At 45.2% G+C, this 22437-nt stretch overlaps 1 protein-coding gene across 1 annotated transcript in view; it reads right to left on the bottom strand.

The window, feature by feature from the left end:
* Positions 1-17185, bottom strand: part of RNF19A (ring finger protein 19A, RBR E3 ubiquitin protein ligase) — an 880338-nt gene extending 863153 nt beyond the window's left edge. Inside the window, exon 1 of the mRNA XM_044075162.1 lies at positions 16446-17185. Within this exon, the coding sequence (XP_043931097.1) occupies positions 16446-17029 (584 nt within the window). The 5' untranslated portion in view covers positions 17030-17185. The remainder of the gene's footprint in view (positions 1-16445) is intronic.
* Positions 17186-22437: the final 5252 nt, after the last annotated feature.

The raw sequence follows: 22437 nt of genomic DNA, 5'->3' as shown, positions 1-22437 counted from the left end.
GCTGCCACTGACGTCCCCTGTAGGCACGATTGACCTCTGCCTCTTGGGTGCCTATTTCTGCCTCTCTGTGCTCTGGAGGTGTCTGGAAAGGACCAATTCTTCGAAGGCCAATTTCTACTAAACCTTGGAGGCTGGACCTGTAAGAATTCCTTGACTGTTTGGACAGATTTTGCTTTTTCTTCCACCTTCTTTAGCACTTGCTGTGCAGGGGAGCCAAACAAACTTTGTTTCTCCATGGGAGCATCTAGAAGCTTTGACTTTACATAGTCTGGTAAGGATTGCTCTTTTAACCAGGCATGCCTTCTAATCACTGTTCCAGTCATAGCTGATCTAAAGGAAGCCTCCAGTGCATCATAACCACATTTTAAGGAATGATTACTGACCTGCTGAGTGTTATGTACCAAATCCTGAAGGGACTTACGGTCTATAGGTTCAAGAGAGGACAGTTTTTTATTTAGCTGGTCTAACAAAAATTCCTGATACTGAATCATGTGGAATTGACAGTTTAAGGCCCTAGCCGAAAGAGTAGCAGAAGTATAAACTTTTTTACCCCATCTCTCTAATGCTCTAGATTCTCTTTCAGAAGGGAGGGGGTTTTTGGCAGAGGCAGCTGCTACAGCTTTGGGGCCCTGTGAAATGGTTTCAGGATCTGCAATAGGAGCCTTATACAAGTGAAAGTGTGTGTCCGGGACCCTGTAATATCTGTCGGGCTTGGCAGGGGCCGGGGGAAGAGAGTCAGGGGCAGTTCAGGCATCATTATAAGCATCATCAACAACTGTAAGTACTGGAGGAATGGCTAAAGGCCTATGCTGTGGTAAATGTAAAAAGGTCCTTAGCCTTTTCCTTGAATCTGAAAAATCCTGGCCCTGCCATTGAAAATGCTCTCTCATAGTATGTAAGGTTTCCCCAAAAGAAAATTCCTCAGGAGGAGAGGCAGAAGGAATGGAGTCTTCTGCATCAGAATCCTCATAGGGAGAATATGGGCCTTCTGGAGGACCTGAGTTTTCTGAGTCATCCGAGGAATAGTCTGTAGAAACAGGATCCGGGGGCTCTGCTCTAGGCCTCTTCTCTGGAGGGGGTTGAGAGGCCCTGTCTGGGTGAGGTTGGGATCCCCTGATCAAAGAAATGAGATCCTCAGCCAAGCTGAGCATTTGGGAACTGGAGGTAGGCCTGTGTGAGGGGGTTTTAGCAGGCAAGGCCTTAGAAGATTTAGCTGCTTTAGCCCTAGAAAAAGCCTTGATAGACATAGATGCAGGGGGCCTAGCAGCTCCACGTGCAGGAGTAGATATGTCTAAAGGAATAGTATCTGATAAATCCTGGGTGCCTGCTACAGCAGGGGTAATTTCAGTAGCGGATTCAGCCATGCTGTGTGAGGCCTCGGCTATCGGAGGCAAGCTTTCGGCCGAAGGAAGAACCGAGGACTCGGTTTCAGCCGAAACAGACACACTCGCGGTTGGCTTAACCGTGGTTTCGGCCGAAACCGCGGACCGCGAGTGTCGGTCCTTTTCCTTACGCTTTTTAGCTAATTGTGAAGTCGGAGTCTCCGACGGCATTTTGTAAGCAAAAGCGGGACCAAAAAACTCCTCTGCAAACTCCGACCGACGTCTAAGTGTCCGTCGGTTGAAGGAAGCACAGGCTAGACAAGCTGATACGTCGTGGTCTGGGCCTAAGCAAGGAAGGCAGTAAGAGTGGAAATCCTTAGGAGGTATTTGTTTCCCACAAGTTAAACAATTATTTACTTTTTCTGACATCGGCTGGCTTCGGGCACCGCGCGGCAAGAAAGACTGGGGAAAATGGCATTGGCTGATGCCTTTATAACCAATTCACAGCAGCTATGACGTCGGGTGAAGTGCGACATCAGCCGAGGCCAGACTTTGGAATCCGGCCGACCGAAGGGCTGCCTGAGGCAGGACAACCCATATGTTAGGACTGCAGATGCATCCTTGAAGGACATCGAGAAAGTTGCTGACAGCTGCCCGTCAGGTGCCAGGATCAGGAATACTGCAACATGAGAACAAAAGGGCGTCTTCCAGTCTCAGATCAGAATCTACAGGCATAAACGGCGTGTGTATAGGGATGTTCACAATGCATGCTAAAGTCCCAAATAAAAGGTAGGGTATTTGAGAAAAAGGAGCAGACAGAGTAATATACAGCAAGATGAACTGAGTAATGCATAATTTAGATGACCCTCAACAAGTAGCAGACTATACTTTTTCCCCCAATGCAAGAAGCACTCTTAACCCTGATGGCCTGTATAAAGGAGGTTCTCCCTACAGGGCGAGGACCTGCTTTCTTGATAGAACATACCAGGGAAGGATACCAACAAATAGTACAGCTGCATACACTTGCCACAAATGTAGATGTTAGAGTGTATACACTGTTGCAGTCAACACACTTTGGTTATTTGCCTGCCGGTAGTCCTCAGTCGGCCCGAATACCAGAGTCTTAGTATTTCTGCATCGGATGCTGTCGCTTCTTCCATGACGTCAGGGGTATAAAACAGGCAGCCAACATCATTACATCAGTTTTTCTTGCCCCAAATGTCAGGAACCCCCAAAAGTATAGTTGTGTACCTACCATAAATGTAGATGTTAGAGTGTATTCACTGTGGCAGTCATTACACTTGGGTTATCCTGCTGGCAGGCTACCCGCAGTCGGCCTGAATTCCAAAGTCCTGGTCCGGCGTCGGTTGCTGTCGCCTCTTCCCTGACGTAAGTGCGCCAGGGGTATACAAGATGCAGCAGACGCCAAGTTCTTCAGTTTTTCTTGCCCAGATGTCAGCTGCCCCCAAAAGGGTAGGCTAAGAATGTTGCTTATAAAAAGCATGCACTAAAATAAACATTACCTTCATCTACAAGCAAATACACCACATGGGTTGTATAGAATAGAGAAGTACAGATAAGTCCCAGCAAAGAAAGGGGGATGGTGGGTGGGTAACCTGGACTCAACAGTGAGTACACTCGAACATCTACATTTATGGTAGGTACACAACTGTACTATGTTCATAGCGTTTCACTGTTGCAGTCATTACACTTGGGTTTCATTCCAAAGCTGAGGTTGGGTGGCTGGGTCTAAATAGAATTAGGAGTGGCTATGAGGCCCTGCAGAAATGCAGTGGCAAAGCCTGCTCTGGATTTAGAGTAAAGAGGTAAGTGGTAGTGCTTTGAAGTCCAAGTAGCAGCCTCCAAAATATCCTTGGTTGGTACTCCTCTGAGGAAGGCTGCTGAGGTGGCTGCTGCCCTGGTCGAATGTGGCCTAATGCCCTTAGGCACTGATTTGCCATGTTGTGAATAGCAGAAACGAATGCAGTGTCCTATCCGTTTTGAAATAGTCTGCTTTGAGATCGCCTTTCCTTGTGATCCTGCAGCATATGCCACTAAAAGTTGCTCAGTCTTTCGGAAAGCTTTAGTTTTGTCCAAGTAGAAGCGTAGCTGTCTGTTTATGTCCAAAGATTGCAGAAGTCTCTCCCCTTTATTCTAGGGATTTGAATAAAATGTAGTCAAATGAATGGTTTGATTGAGAGCCACACTGGATACTACCTTAGGCATAATTGTTGGGTTTGCCCTTAGAGAAACCCTGTCCAGATGGAAAATAATAAAAGGTTCCACAGCCATTAATGCCTGTAACTCTGAGACTCTTCTTACTGAAGTTATTGCTAGGAGCAGAGCTGTTTTCCATGATAAGAATTTTATCTCGGTTGTATTAGTTGACTCAAACGGAGGCAGTGTGAGCTTTTCCAAGACAAAGTTGAGGTCCCATGCAGGTATTGGTGCTCTTCTTGGAGGGGGTCTTATGTTTTTGGCCCCTCTGTGGTACTGCCTTAGTAATGGATGTGAAAAAATAGGTGGGTCCGTATTGTAATGAGCTGAAATGGCAGAGGCATGGATCTTAATCGATGAAAAGGATAGGCCTTTGTCCAACACCTCAGTTAGGTATTGCAAAATCTGAGGAATATTTGGTACAAGCATGTCAAGTTCTTGTGCCTGGTTCCAAGAACAGAATCTCTTCCATTTTTCTGCAAATGATTTTATGGTGCTGGGCCTCCTGGCCTCCAGGATAACATCCATAACTGCTTTGGAGAGAGGTGTGTCCTGAATGGTTACATTATCCGCCATGCAGCCAGATTTAGGGTTCTGAGTTGGCTGTGCAGTATCCGATTGCTTTGCTGGGTCAGTAAATGAGGAATTTGAGGTAATGTCCAGGCTGGGCCTTGAGACAAGCTCTTTAGGATTGTGTACCAGTGCTGGCATGGCCAGTCTGGGGCAATCAGGATTATTTTTGGCTTCTCTTGTTTGACCTTAAGGAGTACCTTGGGGAGGACAGGCAGTGGAGGAGAGGCATATACTGTAAGGTTTTTCAAGCTGAATGATACAGCATCCACTTTCCATGCTAGCTTGTGATAAGTCCTTGTACAAAATCTCTGTAGTTGGCAGTTGTGAGGGGAGGCAAATAGACCTATGTCGGGGCATCCCCATTTCCTTGTTATTATGCTGAAGATTTGTGGATCTAGTTTCCACTCGTGAGGATCCATGAGGTTTCTGCTTTGTTCATCTGCCAGAGTATTTGTCTTTCCTGGCAGGAATTGTGCTTGCAGGTGTACTTGATAAGTCAATGCTGTGTTCCACAAAATCATGGCTTGCCTGCAGAAGGGGTAGGAATGCGTGCCTCCCTGCTTGTTTATGTACCACATGACTGAAGTATTGTCTGTATCAGCAGTTGTCCTGGATGAAGAAGATCCTTAAAAGCTGTCAGGGCATTCTGGACAGCCAGCATTTCTTTTAGATCGATATGAAGATGCCGCTGGCTTGAGGGCCATGTGCCCTGAATACATTTTCCTGCCATGTGGGCCCCCCCAGGCATAATCTGATGCATCTGTTGTTAGTCTGCCTGGCAGTGGGAAAAGTGAAAGGCTGTCCCTTGTTGTGGTGACAGGCCTGTGCCCACCATCGAAACTCCTGTTGCAGGCAGGGAATGAGGGTAATAAGTTTTTCCAGGCTGTGACAATGTTGAGTCCAAACACTTTTTAGATACCATTGAAGTTTCCTCATATGCAGTCTTGCATATGGAATTAACAGAATGCAGGATGCCATGAAGCCCAAAGCCTGCAGAATTTTTCTTGCAGATAACTGGGTTTTTGTTGCCAACATTTCGAAGTAAGAAGGCAGTTGCCTTTGTTTGTCTGGCGTGAGATAGGCCATCTGGGCAGTTGTATTTAAGCTTACACCCAGGAATATTATCTCTTGAGAGGGTACTAGTTTTGATTTCTTTTCGTTTACTGTGTACCCTAGGCAAATTAGCAATCTTTTTACAAACGCCAGATGCTTTAGTAGAATGCCCTTGTTCTCTGCTTGAATGAGGCAGTCGTCCAAGTAGGGATATATTTGAATTCCTCTGTCTGCAAAAAGCAATTACTGGTGCCAGGCATTTTGTGAAGACCCTGGGCGCAGTAGATAAGGCAAAGGGCAGTGCAGAGAATTGGTAGTGCATTGAGCCAGTTATGAATGTGGAACCTGTAACCCTGAGACACTATATGCAAGACCCATTTGTCCTGGGTGATCATGTGCCAGTTTTGTGAAAAAAGTGCTACTTTTTCCCAAGGAGCGTCCAAAAGACAAGTGCTTGGTACTGGTAGGGGAAAGTCATTGGGACTGTCTCCTATAAGGTTGAGATTTGTCTTCTCCACTTTTGGAGGTAGAAGCATCCCATTGTTTAGGCCTGTATGAGCCTTGGGGCTGGGATCTGCCTCTACAGCGCCTGTATCTGCCTCTTTGTGGTCTGTCTGACACTGGAAAGGACCATTTTTAATGAAGGTCAGTTCCTGCTAAATGTGGGTGGCTGTACCTGTAAGAAATAACAGTCTGCATAGATTTCGCTTTATCCACCATTTTCTTCAACACCTCTTCGGCCTTAATACCAAACAAAGTATCATGCTGTAATGGAGCATCTAATAATTTTGCTTTAACATGATCAGGCAGATTCTGTTCCTTTAACCAAGCATGCCTCCTAATCACAGAACCAGTTACAGCGGCCCTACAAGAAGCCTCCAAAGAATCAAAACCACATTGCAAAGTATGTTTTCCCACCTGTTCAGCTGCATGCAATAAATCCTGCATTTCCTTGTTTTTAGCACATTATTTGTCAACGTTTACTGTTTTAACAGTGACATTAAGTATTGCTGATATTTAAGCATATGAAATTGACAGTTTAAAGCCCTTACAGCCAAGGTAGCAGAAGTGTAAACTTTTTCCCCCCATCTGTCCAGTGCTGTAGGCCGGACTCTGAAAAAACATCATCTGCAATGCCCAGAACAGGAGGAATAGCAAGGGGCCTGTGCTGAGGAAGTAAAATGAAATCTCTGAGCCTTTTCTTGGATTCTGAATAATCCTGGCTCTCCCAATGAAAGTACTCCCTCATAGTATGCAGGGTTTCTCCAAAAGAGTAATCCCTTAGGAGGAGAAGCTGAAGGAATGGATTTTTCAGCATCAGAATCCACATAGGAAGAGAGTATATTCCTGATCAGAGGAGGAATCGGAGGAGATTGTAACCTGATCTGAAGATTCATATTCTGTCTCTTGCCTAGGCCTCTCTATCAGGAGGGGGATGGGAACCCCTGATCAAAGTAATAAGGTCTTCGGCCATTTTGAGCATCTGTTTTTTAGGCATGGAAGTCTGTCCTGGAAAATGCTGTACTGGTTTCTTTGTCTTTAGATCTGCTTTAGTCGTTGGCTTTGAAGCTGAAGATGGCTTTACATATAACTGTCGGTCTGAAAACACCCTCACAAGCTTATGCCTGCACAGCGGCTCCGGACCGATTGGAGGGAATAGTTTCAGAGGGTCCAAAACCTTGACTTTCCAGAGGCCCAGTCGGCTCCACGTGGAAGTCGGAAGCGGCCTGTGGCTCTGAGGTAGCGGGTTTCAGGGGCTGCAAATGCGCCTCACTGAGAACCGGCGAACCGACGACTAACTTAGAGGAAGTCTCAGCATCGGTTTGGACCTCGGATGCCTGTCCTTGTCTTTATCCTTGCGTTTTTTTATAGACTCCAGTCATCGGCTGTTCCACCGGCATTGTATAATTGAATCTGCGGCCAAAGTAAAGAAAGGCAAAATCGTACCGATGCTCAATAGTGTGTTGGTTAAATCTAGCACAAAACCAACAAGCAACGCCGTGGTCAGGGCCTAGGCAAGGAATGCAGTAAGAGTGAAAATCCTTATGGAGGTATTTGCTTCCCACAAGAAATACAACTGTTAACTTTTTCTGACATCGGTCTGGAGCAAGAAAAAAAGTTTCCCCAACGAGGTACTTAGCTTTAATGAAGACTTCGGATCTGAAATTCGAAAATCTCAGGAGTCGGCCGACCGGCACTTGCGAATTGCTTTTGCTTCGGGCACCGTGCGACAAGAAAGACTGAAGAAAATGGCATCAGCTGCATCTTATATACCCCTGGCACACTTACGTCAGGGTAGGGACGACAGCAACCGACACCGGACCAAGACTTTGGAATTTAGGCCGACTGCGGGTAGCCTGCCAGCACGATAACCCAAGTGTAATGACTGCAACAGTGAAACACGATGAACATCAGGGAGATAGTACATAGTGGGGAACACCACCAGTAAAAAGTAAATACCAATGCAAATCAGGAATAGCCATAGAGAAGGGAGGTGGATAGATGGAGAAAGCCAAGGGGCTGGATGGAGGGTAACAAGGACTGCAACAGTGAATACACCAACATCTACATTTATGGTAAGTGTACACAACTGTACTATGTTCTTCGTGTTTCACTGTTGCAGTCATCACATTTGGGTAGAGTTCCAAAGCTAAGGATTGGAGGAGGAATTTAGATAGCATTAGGACCAGCTATAAGGCCCTGCAAGACTGCAGTGGCAAAGCCAGCTCTGGATTTAGAACAAATTGGCAAATGGTAATGCTTGGTGAAAGTTTGTACAGAACTCCAGGCATGTCCCTGGTAGGGACACCTCTGAGAAAGGCTGTAGAGGTAGATGCAGCCCTGGTTGAATGGGGTCTGATGCCCTGCGGGATAGGTTTTCCATGGTGCTTGTAGCAGAAATTAATGCAATGGCCTATCCATTTAGAAAAGGTTTGCTTTGAAATGGCCTTCCACTCTGCCCCTGCAGCAAATGCCACCAGCAGTTGTTCAGATTTCATTTGCGGTTTAGTCCTGTCCAAAGTAAAATCAACTGTCTGTGCACACCTAAAGAGTGCAGTATCCGTTCCCCTTTGTTCTGTGGATTAGGAAAGAAGGTTGGCAAATGAATGGACTGATTAAGAGCCACACTGGATACCACCTTAGGCATGAAGGAGGGATTGGTTCTGAGGGACACCCTGTCCGCATGAAAGATGATGAAAGGCTCCACTGCTATAAGGGCCTGTAATTCAGATACCCTTCTAGCTGAAGTGATTGCTAAAAGGAAGGCTGTTTTCCAAGAAATGAATTTTAAATCTGCACTAGCAGCTGGCTCGAAAGAGGAAGAGTGAGTTTCTACAATACAAACTTAAGGTCCCAGGTTAGAGTTGGGGCTCTCCTGGGTGGTCTTAACTTTTTTGGCCCCTCTGAGGAACTGCTTGAGCAGTGGATGAAAGAAGAGGGGAGGTTCTGTGTTATAATGAGCTGAAATGGCTGAGGCATGAATTTTGGAGGAAAAAGAAAGACCCTTGTGAAGCATCTCAGTTAAGTATTGTAGAATCTGAGGTAAGTTGGGTGCTGCTGTGCTCATCCCTTGAGACTGACTCCAGGCACAGAATCTTTTCCATTTTTCAGCATAAGATTTTCTGGCAATAGGCCTCCTTGCCTCTAAAATGATATCCATCACTGGTTTACTGAGGGATGGTAAGGGAAAGAGTAGGTAATTAGCCAGGCTGCTAGGTTCAGGTTTGAAGCTGAGGGCGCAGAATCTGGTTCTCCTGCTGAGACAACAGGGTAGGGATCTGAGGCAGGTGCCATGGGGCCAACAGTGACACACTGCGCAAGAAAGGGTACCAGTGTTGGTGTGGCCAGTCTAGTGCAATCAATACCGTCCTTGGTTTGTCCTGTTTGATCTTCAGTAGTACTTTGGAGAGGAGTGGCACAGGAAAAAAGGCATAAACATAGGTTTTTCCAGCTGAAGGACATAGCATCCACTTTCCAAGCTTGTTTGTGGGGAGTCCTTGTGCACAATTTGTCTAATTGGTAGTTCTGGGGGGAGGCAAACAGGTCTATATCTGGGCACCCCCATTTGTTTGTCAACATGTTGAAAGTCTTTGGTTCCAGTTTCCACTCGTGTGGGTCCAGGAGGTTTCCGTTTACTTCGCCTGCCAGTGTATTTAGTTTTCCTGGCAGGAATTGAGCTTGTAGATGCACTTGGCAGCTCAAGGCTGTGTTCCACATTGCCATGGCTAGTCTGCAGAGGAGGTAAGAATGGGTACCCCCCTTCTTGCTTATGTACCACATAACAGTGGTGTTTGTCCGTCTTTACCATTAATTGTCCTGGAAGAATGTGGTCCTTGAAGGCTGTCAGAGCATTCTGTACAGCTAACATTTCTTTTTGATTGATATGCAGGTGCATTTGACTTGGGTTCCATTTGCCCTGAATGCACTTCCCTGCCGGGTGAGCCCCCCATGCATAGTCTGATGCGTCTGTTAGGGTTTGGGCGGCAGGGGGTAAATGGTAGTCCCTTGTTTTGGTGGCAGGCCTCTGCCCACCAAATGAACTCTAACCACAGGCAAGGTATGATAGGAATCATTGCTTCTAGATCCTGAGAATGTTGACACAATTGGCTTTTTAGATACCATTGTAGCTTCCTCATATGCAGTCTTGCATATGGAATTAGAAGAATGCAGGAGGCCATGAACCCCAAGGCTTGCAGTATTTGCCTTGCAGATAGCAGGGTTTTTGTGGCCACTAGTTTGAAGTAGGCTGTCAAATGAATTTGTTTCTCTGGCATGAGGAAAGCCATCTGGGAAGTTGTATTCAAGCCTGCTCCCAGGAATATAAATTTGTTGACAACGTACCAGGTGTGATTTCTTTTCATTTATGGTGTACCCCAGACAAGTTAGCACCCTTTACACAAAAGCCAGATGATTCAAAAGTATGTCCTGGCTTTCTGCCTGAATTAAACAATCGTCCAGGTATGGGTACATTTGAATATTTCTTTGCCTGCAAAATGCAACGACTGGAGCTAGGCACTTTGTGAATACCCTGGGCGCAGTAGATAAGCCAAAGGGCAGTGCAGAGCACTAATAGTGCATGTAGCCTGCTTTGAAGCGTAGGTATCTTCTGCAAGATTCCCTGATTGGGATGTGCCTAGCATAGGAAACAACTGAAGGGTTAGCATCTTGAATTTTGGGATCACCAAAAAGGTGTTTAGGATAGAAAGATCCAGGATAGGATGCCATGAGTTGTCTTTTCTGGGTACCAGGAAAAGTCTTGGGTAGAAACCTTGTTAATTTTCCTCTTCTGGTACAGTGTGAATAGTCCTCATGCTTAAGAGAGAAAGTACTTGCTTTTGAGCCTCTGCCCACTGATTTGGGGGTAGATCTGGCCAACCGTTCGGGGTTGGCAACGTGTGGAAGTGAAATCTGTATCCTTGGGAAACTATATTTAAAACCCATTTGTCCTGGGTAAGGAGTTCCCAGTTTTTTTTTCTGCAGAGCACGCTTTCCCCCTAAAGGAGCAGTCACTTGAGAAGGGCTTGGAAGTTTTAACAGTTTACCATAGGGGGAGTCTTACTACTCCCCGATTTGGAAGTGGGAGCCCCCCCACTGCTTAGTCCTGTGAGTATCCTGGGACTGAAGCCTGGGTGTTCTGCTGGTTCTGGGTTTGGGCTGAGAAGGCCTGGAAGAGGCAGGAAAAGACCAATTCTTCGAAGGCTAATGCCTACTAAATCTTGGAGGCTGTACTCATAGTAAATCTTTAACAGTTTGCATAGATTTAGCTTTTTCCTCCATCTTTTTAAGAACTCCTTCTGCTTTGTTGCCAAACAGGCAGTCCTGATTTAAGGGAGCATCCAGCAATTTAGCTTTAACATGATCTGGCAAAAAGTGCTCCTTAAGTACAGACCCAGTGACAGCAGCCCTGCAAGATGCCTCTAGTGAATCAAAACCACACTGCAAAGTATGTTTTCCAACTTGTTCAGCAGAATGCATTAAATCCTGTAAATCCCTATTTTTCAGCACAGTCAGGAATCAACATTTTCTGTTTAAGCAATCCAATAATATGCTGTTGATACTTTAAGATATGAAACTGGCAGTTTAAGGCCCTAATAGCCAAGGTTGCAAAAGTGTATACCTTCTTACCCCATCTATCCAGCACCCTGGACTCTCTATTAGAGGGGGTAGGATTTTTGGCAGTAGTAGCCTTAATGCCCTCGGGTCCCTGTGGAATAGTCTCAGGATCCGCAGTAGGACTTTTAAAAAAAGGAACTTGTGAGAATCAGGAACCCTGTAATATCCATCAGGTTTTCTGGGAGCAGGAGGTAAAGAGTCAGGGGCCAAGCTATATTCCGAAAAGGCATCAACAATGTCTAGTACAGGGGGGATAGCTAAAGGCCTGTGCTAGGGCAGGAGTAAGAAATCCATAAGCCTCTTTTTAGAATCGGAATAATCCTGGTTTTCTCAGCAAAAAGGCTCCCTAAGAGCATGCAAGGTTTCACCAAAAGAGAAATCCTCTGGAGGGGAAGCAGAGGGAATAGAGTCCTCTGCATCAGAATCCTCACAGGTAGATGAGGGTAAATCCTGGTCATCAGAGGAAACAAATTTCAGAATCCTGATCAGAAGTATCATAAGCAAATTCAGTCCTAGGTCTCTCTGAGGGGGAAGGGTTGGCTTCTCCTGATTAAAGTAATAAGGTCTTCAGCCATTCTTATTTGTTTTTTAGACATAAAGACCTGACCATGCGGTCTGGGTGTCAGTTTTCTAGGCATGGTTTGAGTTTTAGGCCTTGAAGAAGAAGATGATGTCGGTGTAATATGCAAGTCAGTAGGCCTGAATACACCCTCAGAAGCCAGTGCCTGCCCAGCGACTCCGGACCCATCCAAGGTAGAGACATCCACAGGTTCCACAGTTGAAGCATCTCGCGGCATACTGGACTCTGAATGGGTCTCAGTAGAGGCCTGCAAATCTGAAGTAGCGGGTATCAAGGGCTGCAAAAGCACCTCACTGAGTACCGGCGAACTGGTGACTAGCTTAGGAGAAGCGTTGTCGGCAGCTTTGGACCTAAGCGGCCTGTCTCTGTCTTTATCTTTGCGTTTTTTCAGAATGTCGGTAGTCCGTCAGCTTACTGAAGACATATCTGGATAATTGAAGAGAGTACCAAAATATTTAGAAGCGTAAATATACCGATGACGAACAGTTTGTGGTTTAAATAAGGCACAAAACAGGCAGAGGTACGTTGTGGTCAGGGTCTAGGCAAGGAATACGGTACGAATGAAAATCTTTGAGGTATTTGCTTTCCACAAGAAATACGATTATTGACTTTTACTGACCTCGATTTAGAGCTAGAAAAAGTTTCCCCAATGGGGTACTTGGGTTTAGTTGAAGACTTCGGTTCTGAAACTCAAAAACGAAAATTTCAGGAGTCGGCCGACCGGCACTTGCAAACTCCTTCTGCTTCGGGCACTGCACGGCAAGAAAGACTAATGTAATGGCGTCGGCTACATGCTTTATACCCCTGAATACCTGACGTCATGGAAGATGAGATAGCAACCGAGGCAAGGACCCAAGACTTTGATAATCAGGCTGACTGAGGGCTACTGCAAGCAGATAACCCAAATGTGATGACTGCAACAGTGACACACATCTGTGGTGGTGTCTTATCAGCAGTTATCCTGGAAGGAATAGGTATTAGTTGTCAGACCATTCTGTACAGCTAGCATCTCTTTTTGATTGATGTGCAGGAGAATTTGCCTTGGGCTCCAGTGGCCCTGAATGCATTTGCCTGCCATGTGAGCCCCCCCATGCATAGTCTGATGCATCTGTTGTCAGGGCTTGGGCAGTGTGAGGTTGAGCGAAACGCAGTCCCTTATTGTGGTTGCATGCTTCTGCCCAACAAAGGAACTCTGCCCTTAGACAAGGTATGATGGGAATGACCGCTTCCAGGTCCTGAGAATGCTGGCACCAAAGACTTTTTAAGTACCATTGAAGTTTCCTCATATGCAGTCTTGCATATGGAATTAGAAGAATACACGAGGCCATGAACCCTACGGCTTGCAGTATTTTTCTTGCAGATATCTGGGTTCTGGTGGCCATTTGTTTGACGTAATCTGTCAGACAGACCTGTTTTTCTGAAGTGAGAAATGTCATCTGAGAAACTGTGTCCAAGCTTGCTCCCAGGAATACAATTTTTTGCCTGGGTACCAGCTGAGATTTCATTTCATTGATGGTGTACCCCAATGAAGTGAGAAGGCTTTTTACAAATGCCAGGTGCTGAAGCAGCAATTCCCGACTGCCCACCTGAATCAGGCAGTTGTCCAAGTATGGGTAAATTTGGATATTTCTCTGCCTGCAGTATGCAATGGCTGGATCCAGGCATTTTGTGAATATTCTGGGTGCAGTAGATAAGCCAAAGGGAAGTGCAGAGAACTGACAGTGCATAGATCCTGCCTTGAAATGAAGATATTTCCTGCACGATTCCCTTATGGGGATGTGCAGATAAGCTTCTTTTAAGTCTAGAGTGACTAACAAGGCAGCATAGGGAGAAGATGATGTAGGGTAAGCATCTTGAATTTTGGGACCACCAGAAAGGTGTTGAGAATTGAAAGAGCCAGGATTGGGCACCAACAGCCCTCCTTCCTGGGCACCAGGAAAAGTCTGGAGTAGAAACCCTGACCCCTTTGTTCTAGTGGAACAGGTTGAATAGCTCTGATACTGAGCAGGGAAAGTACTTGCTTTCAAGCCTCTGCCCACTGGTTTGGAGGAAGGTCTGAAAACCCGCTTGGGGTTGGCAGTGAATGAAAGTAGAATTTGTACCCCTGGGATACAATGCTAAGGACCCAGTGGTCCTGAGTGATGGACATCCAGTTTTTTACATGAAGGGCAAGTTTTCCTCCTAGGGGCACACGCAGTTGGGCAGGGCTGGGAAGTAGAACTGAGAAGTCATTGTGAACTTTTTCCATAGCAGGGCAGCTTACCACTCCTTGTTTTTGGGGTGGGGGCACTCCATTGCTTGGATCTCTGCATACCCTGAGACTGTAGTCTGGGTGGCCTATTTACCCTGGGTCTTGTCTGGGAAGGCCTGGAAGGGGCTGGAAAGGACCAGTGTTCTGAAGGGCAATGCCTACTGAATTTAGAAGGTTGCAATTGTAAGAATTCTTTAACAGTTTGCATAGATTTAGCTTTTTCTTCCATCTTTTTAAGAACTTCTTCTGCTTTGGTGCCAAACAAACTGTCCTTACTTAAAGGAGTGTCTAGTAATTTTGATTTGACACGATCTGGCAAGGTTTGCTCCTTCAGCCAAGCATGTCTTCTCAGTACAGAACCAGTGACTGCAGCCATGCAAGATGCTTCTAGGGCATCAAAGCCACACTGCAAAGTATGCTTACTGACTTGGTTTGCAGAATGCATTAGCTCTTGTAAATCTTTATTTTGTGCACAATCTGAAAATACCATTTTTTGTTTAATTAGTTCCATAATATATTGCTGGTACTTCAGCATGTGAAACCGTCAAATTTAATGCCCTGATAGCAAGAGTTGCAGAGATACATACCTTCTTACCCCATCTATCTAAAGCTCTGGAATACCTGTTCGAAGGGGTAGGATTTTTGGCTGTAGTAGCCTTAATACCTTTAGGTCCCTGGGAAATGATCTCTGGCTCAGCAGTAGGATTCTTGAAAAGAAACTTGTGGGAATCAGGTACTCTGTAGTACCCGTCAAGTTTCCTAAGGGCTGGGGGGTAATGTGTCTGGAGTAAGACTTCTTTCCATAAAAACATCTACAACATCCAGGACAGGGGATATAGCTAGAGGCCTGTGCTGAGGCAACTCTAAAAATTCTATGAGTCTCTTTTTGGACTGAGGGTAGTCTTGGCATTCCCAGTGGAAACTCTCTCAAGGTATGTAAGGTTTTACCAAAATGAAAAATCCTCTGGAGAGGAGGCAGAGGGAATGGATTCCTCTACATCTGAATCCTCATAGGCTAAGAGCATGTCTTGATTATCATAAGGGTCAGAGTCATCAGACTCCTGGTCTGTAGAATCAGAAGATAACTCAATTCTTTGTCTCTTAGCAGGGGAAGGCTGGCTTCCCCTAATTAGCATAATAAGGTCTTCAGCCATTCTAAGCATTTGTTTTTGTGGCATGGGAGCTTGAGCATGCACTTTGGTCGTATGTTTTCTAGGCGTAGTGTGTACTCTGAGCCTAAGAAACTCGGTAGTTTTTGCTAAAAAAAAAAAGTTGTCTGTTTGATTCAAACATTGGTAGGACGGAATACACCCTCAGAAGCCAGTGCCTGCACAGCAGCTCCGGACCCATCCAAGGCTTAACATCCACTGGTTCCATAGTCGAAGCATCTCGCGGCATACCCGACTCAGAATGAGTCTCAGCAGAGGCCTGCGAATCCATAGAAGCGGGCATCAGGTGCTGCAAAGGCACCTCACTGAGTACCAGCGGACTGGGGACTAGCTTAACAGAAGCATAGTCTGGCAGTTTTGGACCTTTGCTGTCTATCTTTACTTTTTTTGGAAGATCGGTAGCCGGATGGCTTATTGAAGCCATTTCGGAATACAGAGAACAAGAACGAAAAAATTTAGCAACAAAGATAGCCCGACAACGAATGGTTCAGGCGTTAAAGCACAAAACCGACAGAGGGACATCGTGGTCTGGCCCAAGAATGAAAATCTCTGCGAGGTACTTGCTTTCCACAGGCAAGACAATTGTTATCTTTTTCTGACATTGATTAGAGCAAGAAAAAAGGACCCCCAATGGAGTACTTAGCTTTACAAGATTTCAGGATTATCAACTCGAAAATGAAAATTTCAGGTGGCGGCCGACCAGCACTTGCAAACTGCTTCTGCTTCGGGCTCCTCCTCGGCAAGAAAGACTGATGTTATGGCATCGGCTACCTGTTTTATACCCCTGACGACCTAAATACCAAGACACGGGCCAACTGAGGGTTACCTGCAAGCAGATAACCAAGTGTGATGACTGCAACAGTGAAACAGGAAGATCATCATAGAAACTGGAAAGGAGATAGGGACTTTCTCCAGACTAAACTCAACAAAATGTAAGAAAAACTACTCTACCTCAATGAAACAGTAGCAACACACCACTCAACCAAAAAAAGCTCTACCAGCAGAAAGCGACTTTAAATAGATGTTCTAGAAAGTAAAAAGTTAGGATTCTGTTTCAAAGTTACAAATCCGCACAAGTCTGTAATCAAGAAAATGTGAATATGCAATAGTTTTCACTAATTTTTTTAAACATTTTTAGGTAAAGCATAAACAATATAAGTACTTACCCACAGTCTGGAGCTGGACACCACCTACAGTCAGGATCTGCAACTAGCCAACGCCTCAACATGAACTCCCCATACTTTTCCATCAGAATATCATCGCCCAATATCATACGGATATCATAAGGATTAAAACGCTCAGAACACTCAGGGCAGCTGATATTAACTCTACTCTCCGAGATTTCAATCCGTAAATACTGGCGCAAACAGTCAATACAGGACCTGTGGTGACATGTCATTATTTCAGGAAATTTGTCTTTTGAATGTCGTAAAAGGCACAATGGACATTCCATAACTTCCCCTGACTGCTTACTGTTAGAGCCAGCTTCAGAAGGGCAGGAAGAAAACATAGAACTTTTGTCATTGCACATTTCAGAATGTATACTTTCAATACTTGCAATGCCATCTACACCACCATTTAAGTCTCGTGATTTACGTTTTGTATCTTTTTTCCTCCGGAACAGTGAGCCTAGTGACAGACGCCTTTTCTTTGGTGCTTTTTTAATCGAAGGCAGGCTGACTGAAGAAGTTGAAGATTGTAAATCTCGGTCAGAACCCATTTGCTGATGTAAACTCATTATTGAAGACATTCAGTTGAATGACATGGACTCTATGCAGACTGTCAATCATATGGACAGCGGCCCCAATAACACCCAATTAAGAATAGTTACTTCATGTTTTCACATTAACTGCCACTGCCAGCGCAGCAGAATAAGGCATTGTGTACTTTTTTTGGCTTCCTACAAACAAAAGAAAAATTACTGGTACAGTTCATGAAAACGTTAACATTAGCTAATGATAATGATTACATGGTTTACATACTGGTGCTTATCTATTGTGAAATCAAAAGACCGAGCAAAAGCTACAGTTGTGTACACTTACCATAAATGTAGATGTTAGAGTGTATTCACTGTTGCAGTCATCACATTTGGATTATCTGCCTGCAGGTAGCCCTCAGTCGGCCTGAATACCAGAGTTTTGGGATTTTTGCGTCGGATGCTGTCGCCTCTTCCGTGATGTCAGGTCGTCAGGGGTATAAAACATGCAGCCGACGCCATTACATCAGTTTTTCTTGCCCCAGATATCAGGAGACCCCAAAATAGGAAGCAATTACATACTGTGGAACACCTTCAGTAAAAAGTAAATACCACTGCCATAAGATATAGCCAAAAAAAAAAAGGATAGGTGGAAAGAATAGAAAAGTCAGGGGGCTGGAGGGAGGGTAACCAGGACTGCAACAGCGAATACACTTGAACATCTACATTTATGGTAAAAGTGTACATAATTGTACTATGTTTGTGTTTCACTGTTGCAGTCATCATGCTTGGGTTGATTCCCAAAGCTGAGGAAGGGTGGAGGCAGTTAAGAAGTATTGGGGCTGGCTAGCAGGCCTTGTAAGACTGCTGTGGCAAATCCAGCTCTGGATTTAGAAAAAATAGGTAAGTGGCAATGTTTGGTGAAGGTGTGTACAGAACTCAAAGTTGCAGCTTCCAGGATGTCCCTGGTAGGGACTCCCCTGAGGAATACTGTAGAGGTTGAGGTAGTCCTAGTGGAATGAGTTCTGATCCCCTGTGGGGTAGGTTTTCCATGGTGTTTGTAGCAAAAACAGTAAGCAGTTAGTAAGCGTCTGTGCCCCCCCTCAAGCCTTTCTGTGTTGGAGGGAAGCCTTCTAGCTTATCAGTGGGAGTGGTAAGCACTAGGTAGCCTATCCTCCACAGGAAGAGTGGGTTTTGGCCCAGAAATTGTAGGGCCGTTTGGGCAGTTTTCCATCTCTTTCAACTTGCTGGCTTAAAAGCCTGCGTTTGTACTTGTTCCCCGCCTTTCCTGTAACTAGTCTAGTCCAGGTACAGATCTGCTGTATCCAGGACTCTCTGTAAGCTTCTGAGCCCCCCAAGCCTTTATGCGATGGCGGGAAGCCTTCTAGCTTATCAGTGGGAGTGGTAAGCATTAGGTAGCCTATCTACCACAAGAGGAGTGGTTCCTGGCCCACAAATTGTAGCTATTGGCCGTTTGGGCAGTTTTTTTCCATCTCTTTCAACATTCTGGCTTAAAAGCCGCACTTGCGCTCGTTTCCCACCTTTCCTGTGACTACCCTAGTCTGGATAAAGAGTTGCTGTGTCTAGGACTGTTGGTGGGCTTCTGAGCCCTGCAAGCCTTTCTGTGTTGGAGGAAAGCCTTCTAGCTTATCAGTGGGAGTGGTAAGCACTAGGTAGCCTGTCTACCATGAAAGGAGAGGTTCTTGACCCAGAAATTGTAGTTTACTGACCATCTAGACAGTTTGTCAGTCTCTTTCAACTTTCTGGTTTAAAATACCACATCTGCGCTTGTTTCCCATCTTTCCTGTAACTAACCTACTGGGTAGCACTAGAAAGCCTTAAACTGATGCAAGTCTTCTAGTTTAAAAGAGAGACTCTGGAGTGATTAAGTATCAGTTTTCTGTTCTTTCTTGCTGTACTTAACGGTTTTCCGCCTAAATGCAGATTTTCCAGCATTTATTGCAATATAAAAGCTTGTTTTTTTTCACATATTGTACTTATGACTGCCTGCACTTTTAAAAGTTTTTTTTGTTTAAATAATTTAACTGCTGTAGGCTACACACTAAAGTGCGACAGCCTTTTCTGATCATTTGTAGTCATTTAAAGCTGTTTTAAGTGTATTTTTTTTACTGCTTCTGCCTTATCTTTAAAAAAAAAATTCCTTGCTTCCCACCTTTCTAAGCTAGTATAGTCCAGTTTTCAGGCTAGTGCTGAATTCAGTGCTGTGACACTAGTTTCTGAGTTGCCCATACCTTACTTGGATAAAAGAAAGTTTCTCTGTTCACCTCTGAGAGAGGGGAGCTTTGAGCAACCTATCTGTCCCTGGAGGAGTGGTTCCAGCCCAGAAGTTAGTTTACTGGCCATTTTGGGCTAAATTTCTTTCTCTTTCATTTCCCTACTATAAAAAACACGATTACACGGTTTTGCACACCGGGCAGCGCCGGTTAGCTACGGTTAAATTATTCCTGGCTCCTTCTAAGTCTCCTAGTCAGTTTTTCCCTTGAAACTAGTCTAACTCTCAACTCAAGCACTCAAAAAGCATCCTACAGCCCAGCACTTGCTCAGACCTAATAGCAAGCACTAATATACCCCAATACTGATTGCCCATTAGGGCAAGGCTCTTTATTCACCCCTCACCAACCAAACTACTAAGCAGCTCACCCTACTATTCCAGGCATGACCAAAGGGCAATTTCAGGTGTACTCTCCAGTCCAGCTGGTGAATCTGGGTATCCTGAGGCAATATTACAACTGTCTCATGTACACAGACAACCCTCTCCTACCACAAAACACTAACATATGCGAGAGAAGCAATTATAAAGCCAAACTGAAAGCTAAGCTGTCTCCACCCAAGACTGGAGTAGACAGTCTAGAGGAGAAAGTTAACACTTGCAACAAACCTCCAGCCGCACACAGACCTACTAAAACAGCACTGGCAAAAAATATGCATAAATACACATAATCATACTCAAGAGGCTCTAAATAAAAACCTGCAAAAGCATCAGAGACCTTCAAAGCAGACACCCAAACAACCTGCACCTTCTGTCACAAACCAGACAACACATAAAACACAAAATCAGTGTGCCGCACAATCACAGCCCTTAAGGTGAAATAACATACCTTACACACTAGTAATAGGTGACTCTATAGTCCGGCACACTGACGTCCCACTCACTAAGCTCGACAAGCAGAAGGTTACTGCTAGCTGCCTGTCGGGAGCCAGAATCCACCACATAACACAAGCACTCGGGTCACTCTAGAACAAATATGACTCTGTCATTGTTCATGTTGGTGTGAATGACCTGAGACGTACCTCCCTGGACTACATGAAGATAGACATGGAAGAGCTCTCGGATCATGTAGCCTAGGCTGGTATGACCCTAACCCCGAGTAGCATCCTGCCCTCACTAAGAATGATACCTCAATATAAAAGAAAAAATTATCAGTTTCAACAATTGGCTAAGCTTCTGCTGTCATTCAAAGGGGATCCAGTGTCTATCAGCCTAGGACTACATGCTCGACAAACCGAGTTGCTTTGCAAGAGATGGCTTGCACCTGTCACACGTAGGCTTTCGAATACTGGCCAAGGCACTTGTTGCCCCCATAGTGCCTTTTTTAGGCAAGGCTCAAAAGTCAAACCCACCTCCGTAAACAGCACAATTAACAAAAAACTGAAGGTTATGCTACTCACCGCCAGAAGTTTAAATCTCAAAATGTACGCGCTCGACGCACTCCTCGGTATGGAGAACGTCGACATCTGTGCAGTAACAAACCTGGTTCAAGGCTCCAGACAGCACCCCAGCACTAACGGGCTACAACTCATACCACACGTTTCGGCCACAGAACATGGACCGAAACACAAAAGGAGGGGGTGTATCCATAATCATCAAGGATACCTACACTTCCAGGTTAGTGGTGCAGCAGGATACCTCTGAGATCATCCATGTGCAACTAACATCAGGCAAATACACAATGCAAATTGTGGCCTGCTACAGATCACCCTCTATGATTCAGGACCACCACTCCACCTTTCTGGAGACACTGGAAAACATGAAGGTCTTACCGAACACCCCAATATTGGGCAATTTCAATTACCCTACCATTCACTGGGAAAACTACTTGAGTACAAACCTCCCAGGAACAGCACTTCCTGGAATTCATCAACTCAAACGCCCTGGATCAGCTGGTAAACTCCCTTACCATAGGTGAAAACATATTGGACCTGGTCATCACCAACATGGGCGACAGGTGTTCCACACCGGAGGTCAACCAGTCACTGGTGAGATCAGACCATAAACTAAATCACTCTGGATGTCCACACCCCATCACCAACCCCAACTAAGGGAACCACAGTAAAAAACTTTTCTAAAGCAAACTTCACCTTACTTAAAGACAGAGGTAGTAAGTTTCACAGCCCCCATGCTAAAGGATAACGCTGCCCAAGATGCGGAAACCTTTACAAATGCACTCTAAGCACCTACAAGGATGCATGGATTGTGCCATCCCTAGCAATACCAAGACTCACTCCTCTAAGAGAAGGAAACCAGTTTGGTGGACCACTGCAATAAACAGGCAATACAATAGGAGTAAACTAGTTCAGAAAAAAAAAGCAAATCCCAAGAAGAGACATACCTGACCAGTATCAGTAAGAAACTAAGATCCCTCATGAAATCATCCAAGGCTAACTTCGAAAGAAAAATAGCCAAGGATTCAAAAGATAACCACAAAGCCTTCTTTAGCTACGTTAAGAATCTAAGTGGCAACCTGCAGATATGCACCGAACTAGTGCAAAATAGCACAAAATATACTGAACCTACTGATATTGCAGACAGATTCAGTGCAAACTTCATCCTCCTCTCACCTCCAAAAGGGCCCATAACAATTACGGAAAAGTGTAGTGTCCCAAAAATCACAGACGCACAGGTGAAAACAGCCCTTTCAAAAGCCAAAAACACAGCTTCAATGGGACCAGATGGTGTCCCAGGCTGTGTCTTGCACGAACTACAGAACAAACTAACCCCCCACCTAAACAAACACTCTTTTCAACCTCAGCCTCTCCACAGGCTACATGCCCATAGAATGGCGCACAGCAACGGTTATTCCTCTCCACAAAGGAGGGGCCACAACTGACCCTGGTAACCATCACCCCATAAGCCTGAGTAGCCTGGTCTGCAATTCTATGGAGCGCATCACCATGAAACTCATTAACAAAGACATTGGGAACCTCCAAACACTTGACCCGACCCAGATCGGCTTTAAAGGCAGATCATGCCTACTAAACCTGGTTGACTTCTTTGAGACAGTCACCAAGGCCATTGACGAGGGAACCTTGTCAAGGCTTTTGACACCATTCCCCACTCGGGTATTACAGAAAAACTCACCATCCTGAACAGAAACCTCTACGTCACGAGATGGGTTACCAACTGGCTTACAGACAAGACCTCACACGGTAAGAACAGAAGG

This window comes from Protopterus annectens, chromosome 6.part0 (genome assembly GCF_019279795.1).
Source record: "Protopterus annectens isolate FY-2018-M chromosome 6.part0, PAN1.0, whole genome shotgun sequence".
NCBI classification, from domain to species: Eukaryota; Metazoa; Chordata; order Ceratodontiformes; family Protopteridae; genus Protopterus; species Protopterus annectens.
Note: the sequence above shows the minus strand (reverse complement) of the source record. Positions and strands in the feature narration are given on the sequence as shown.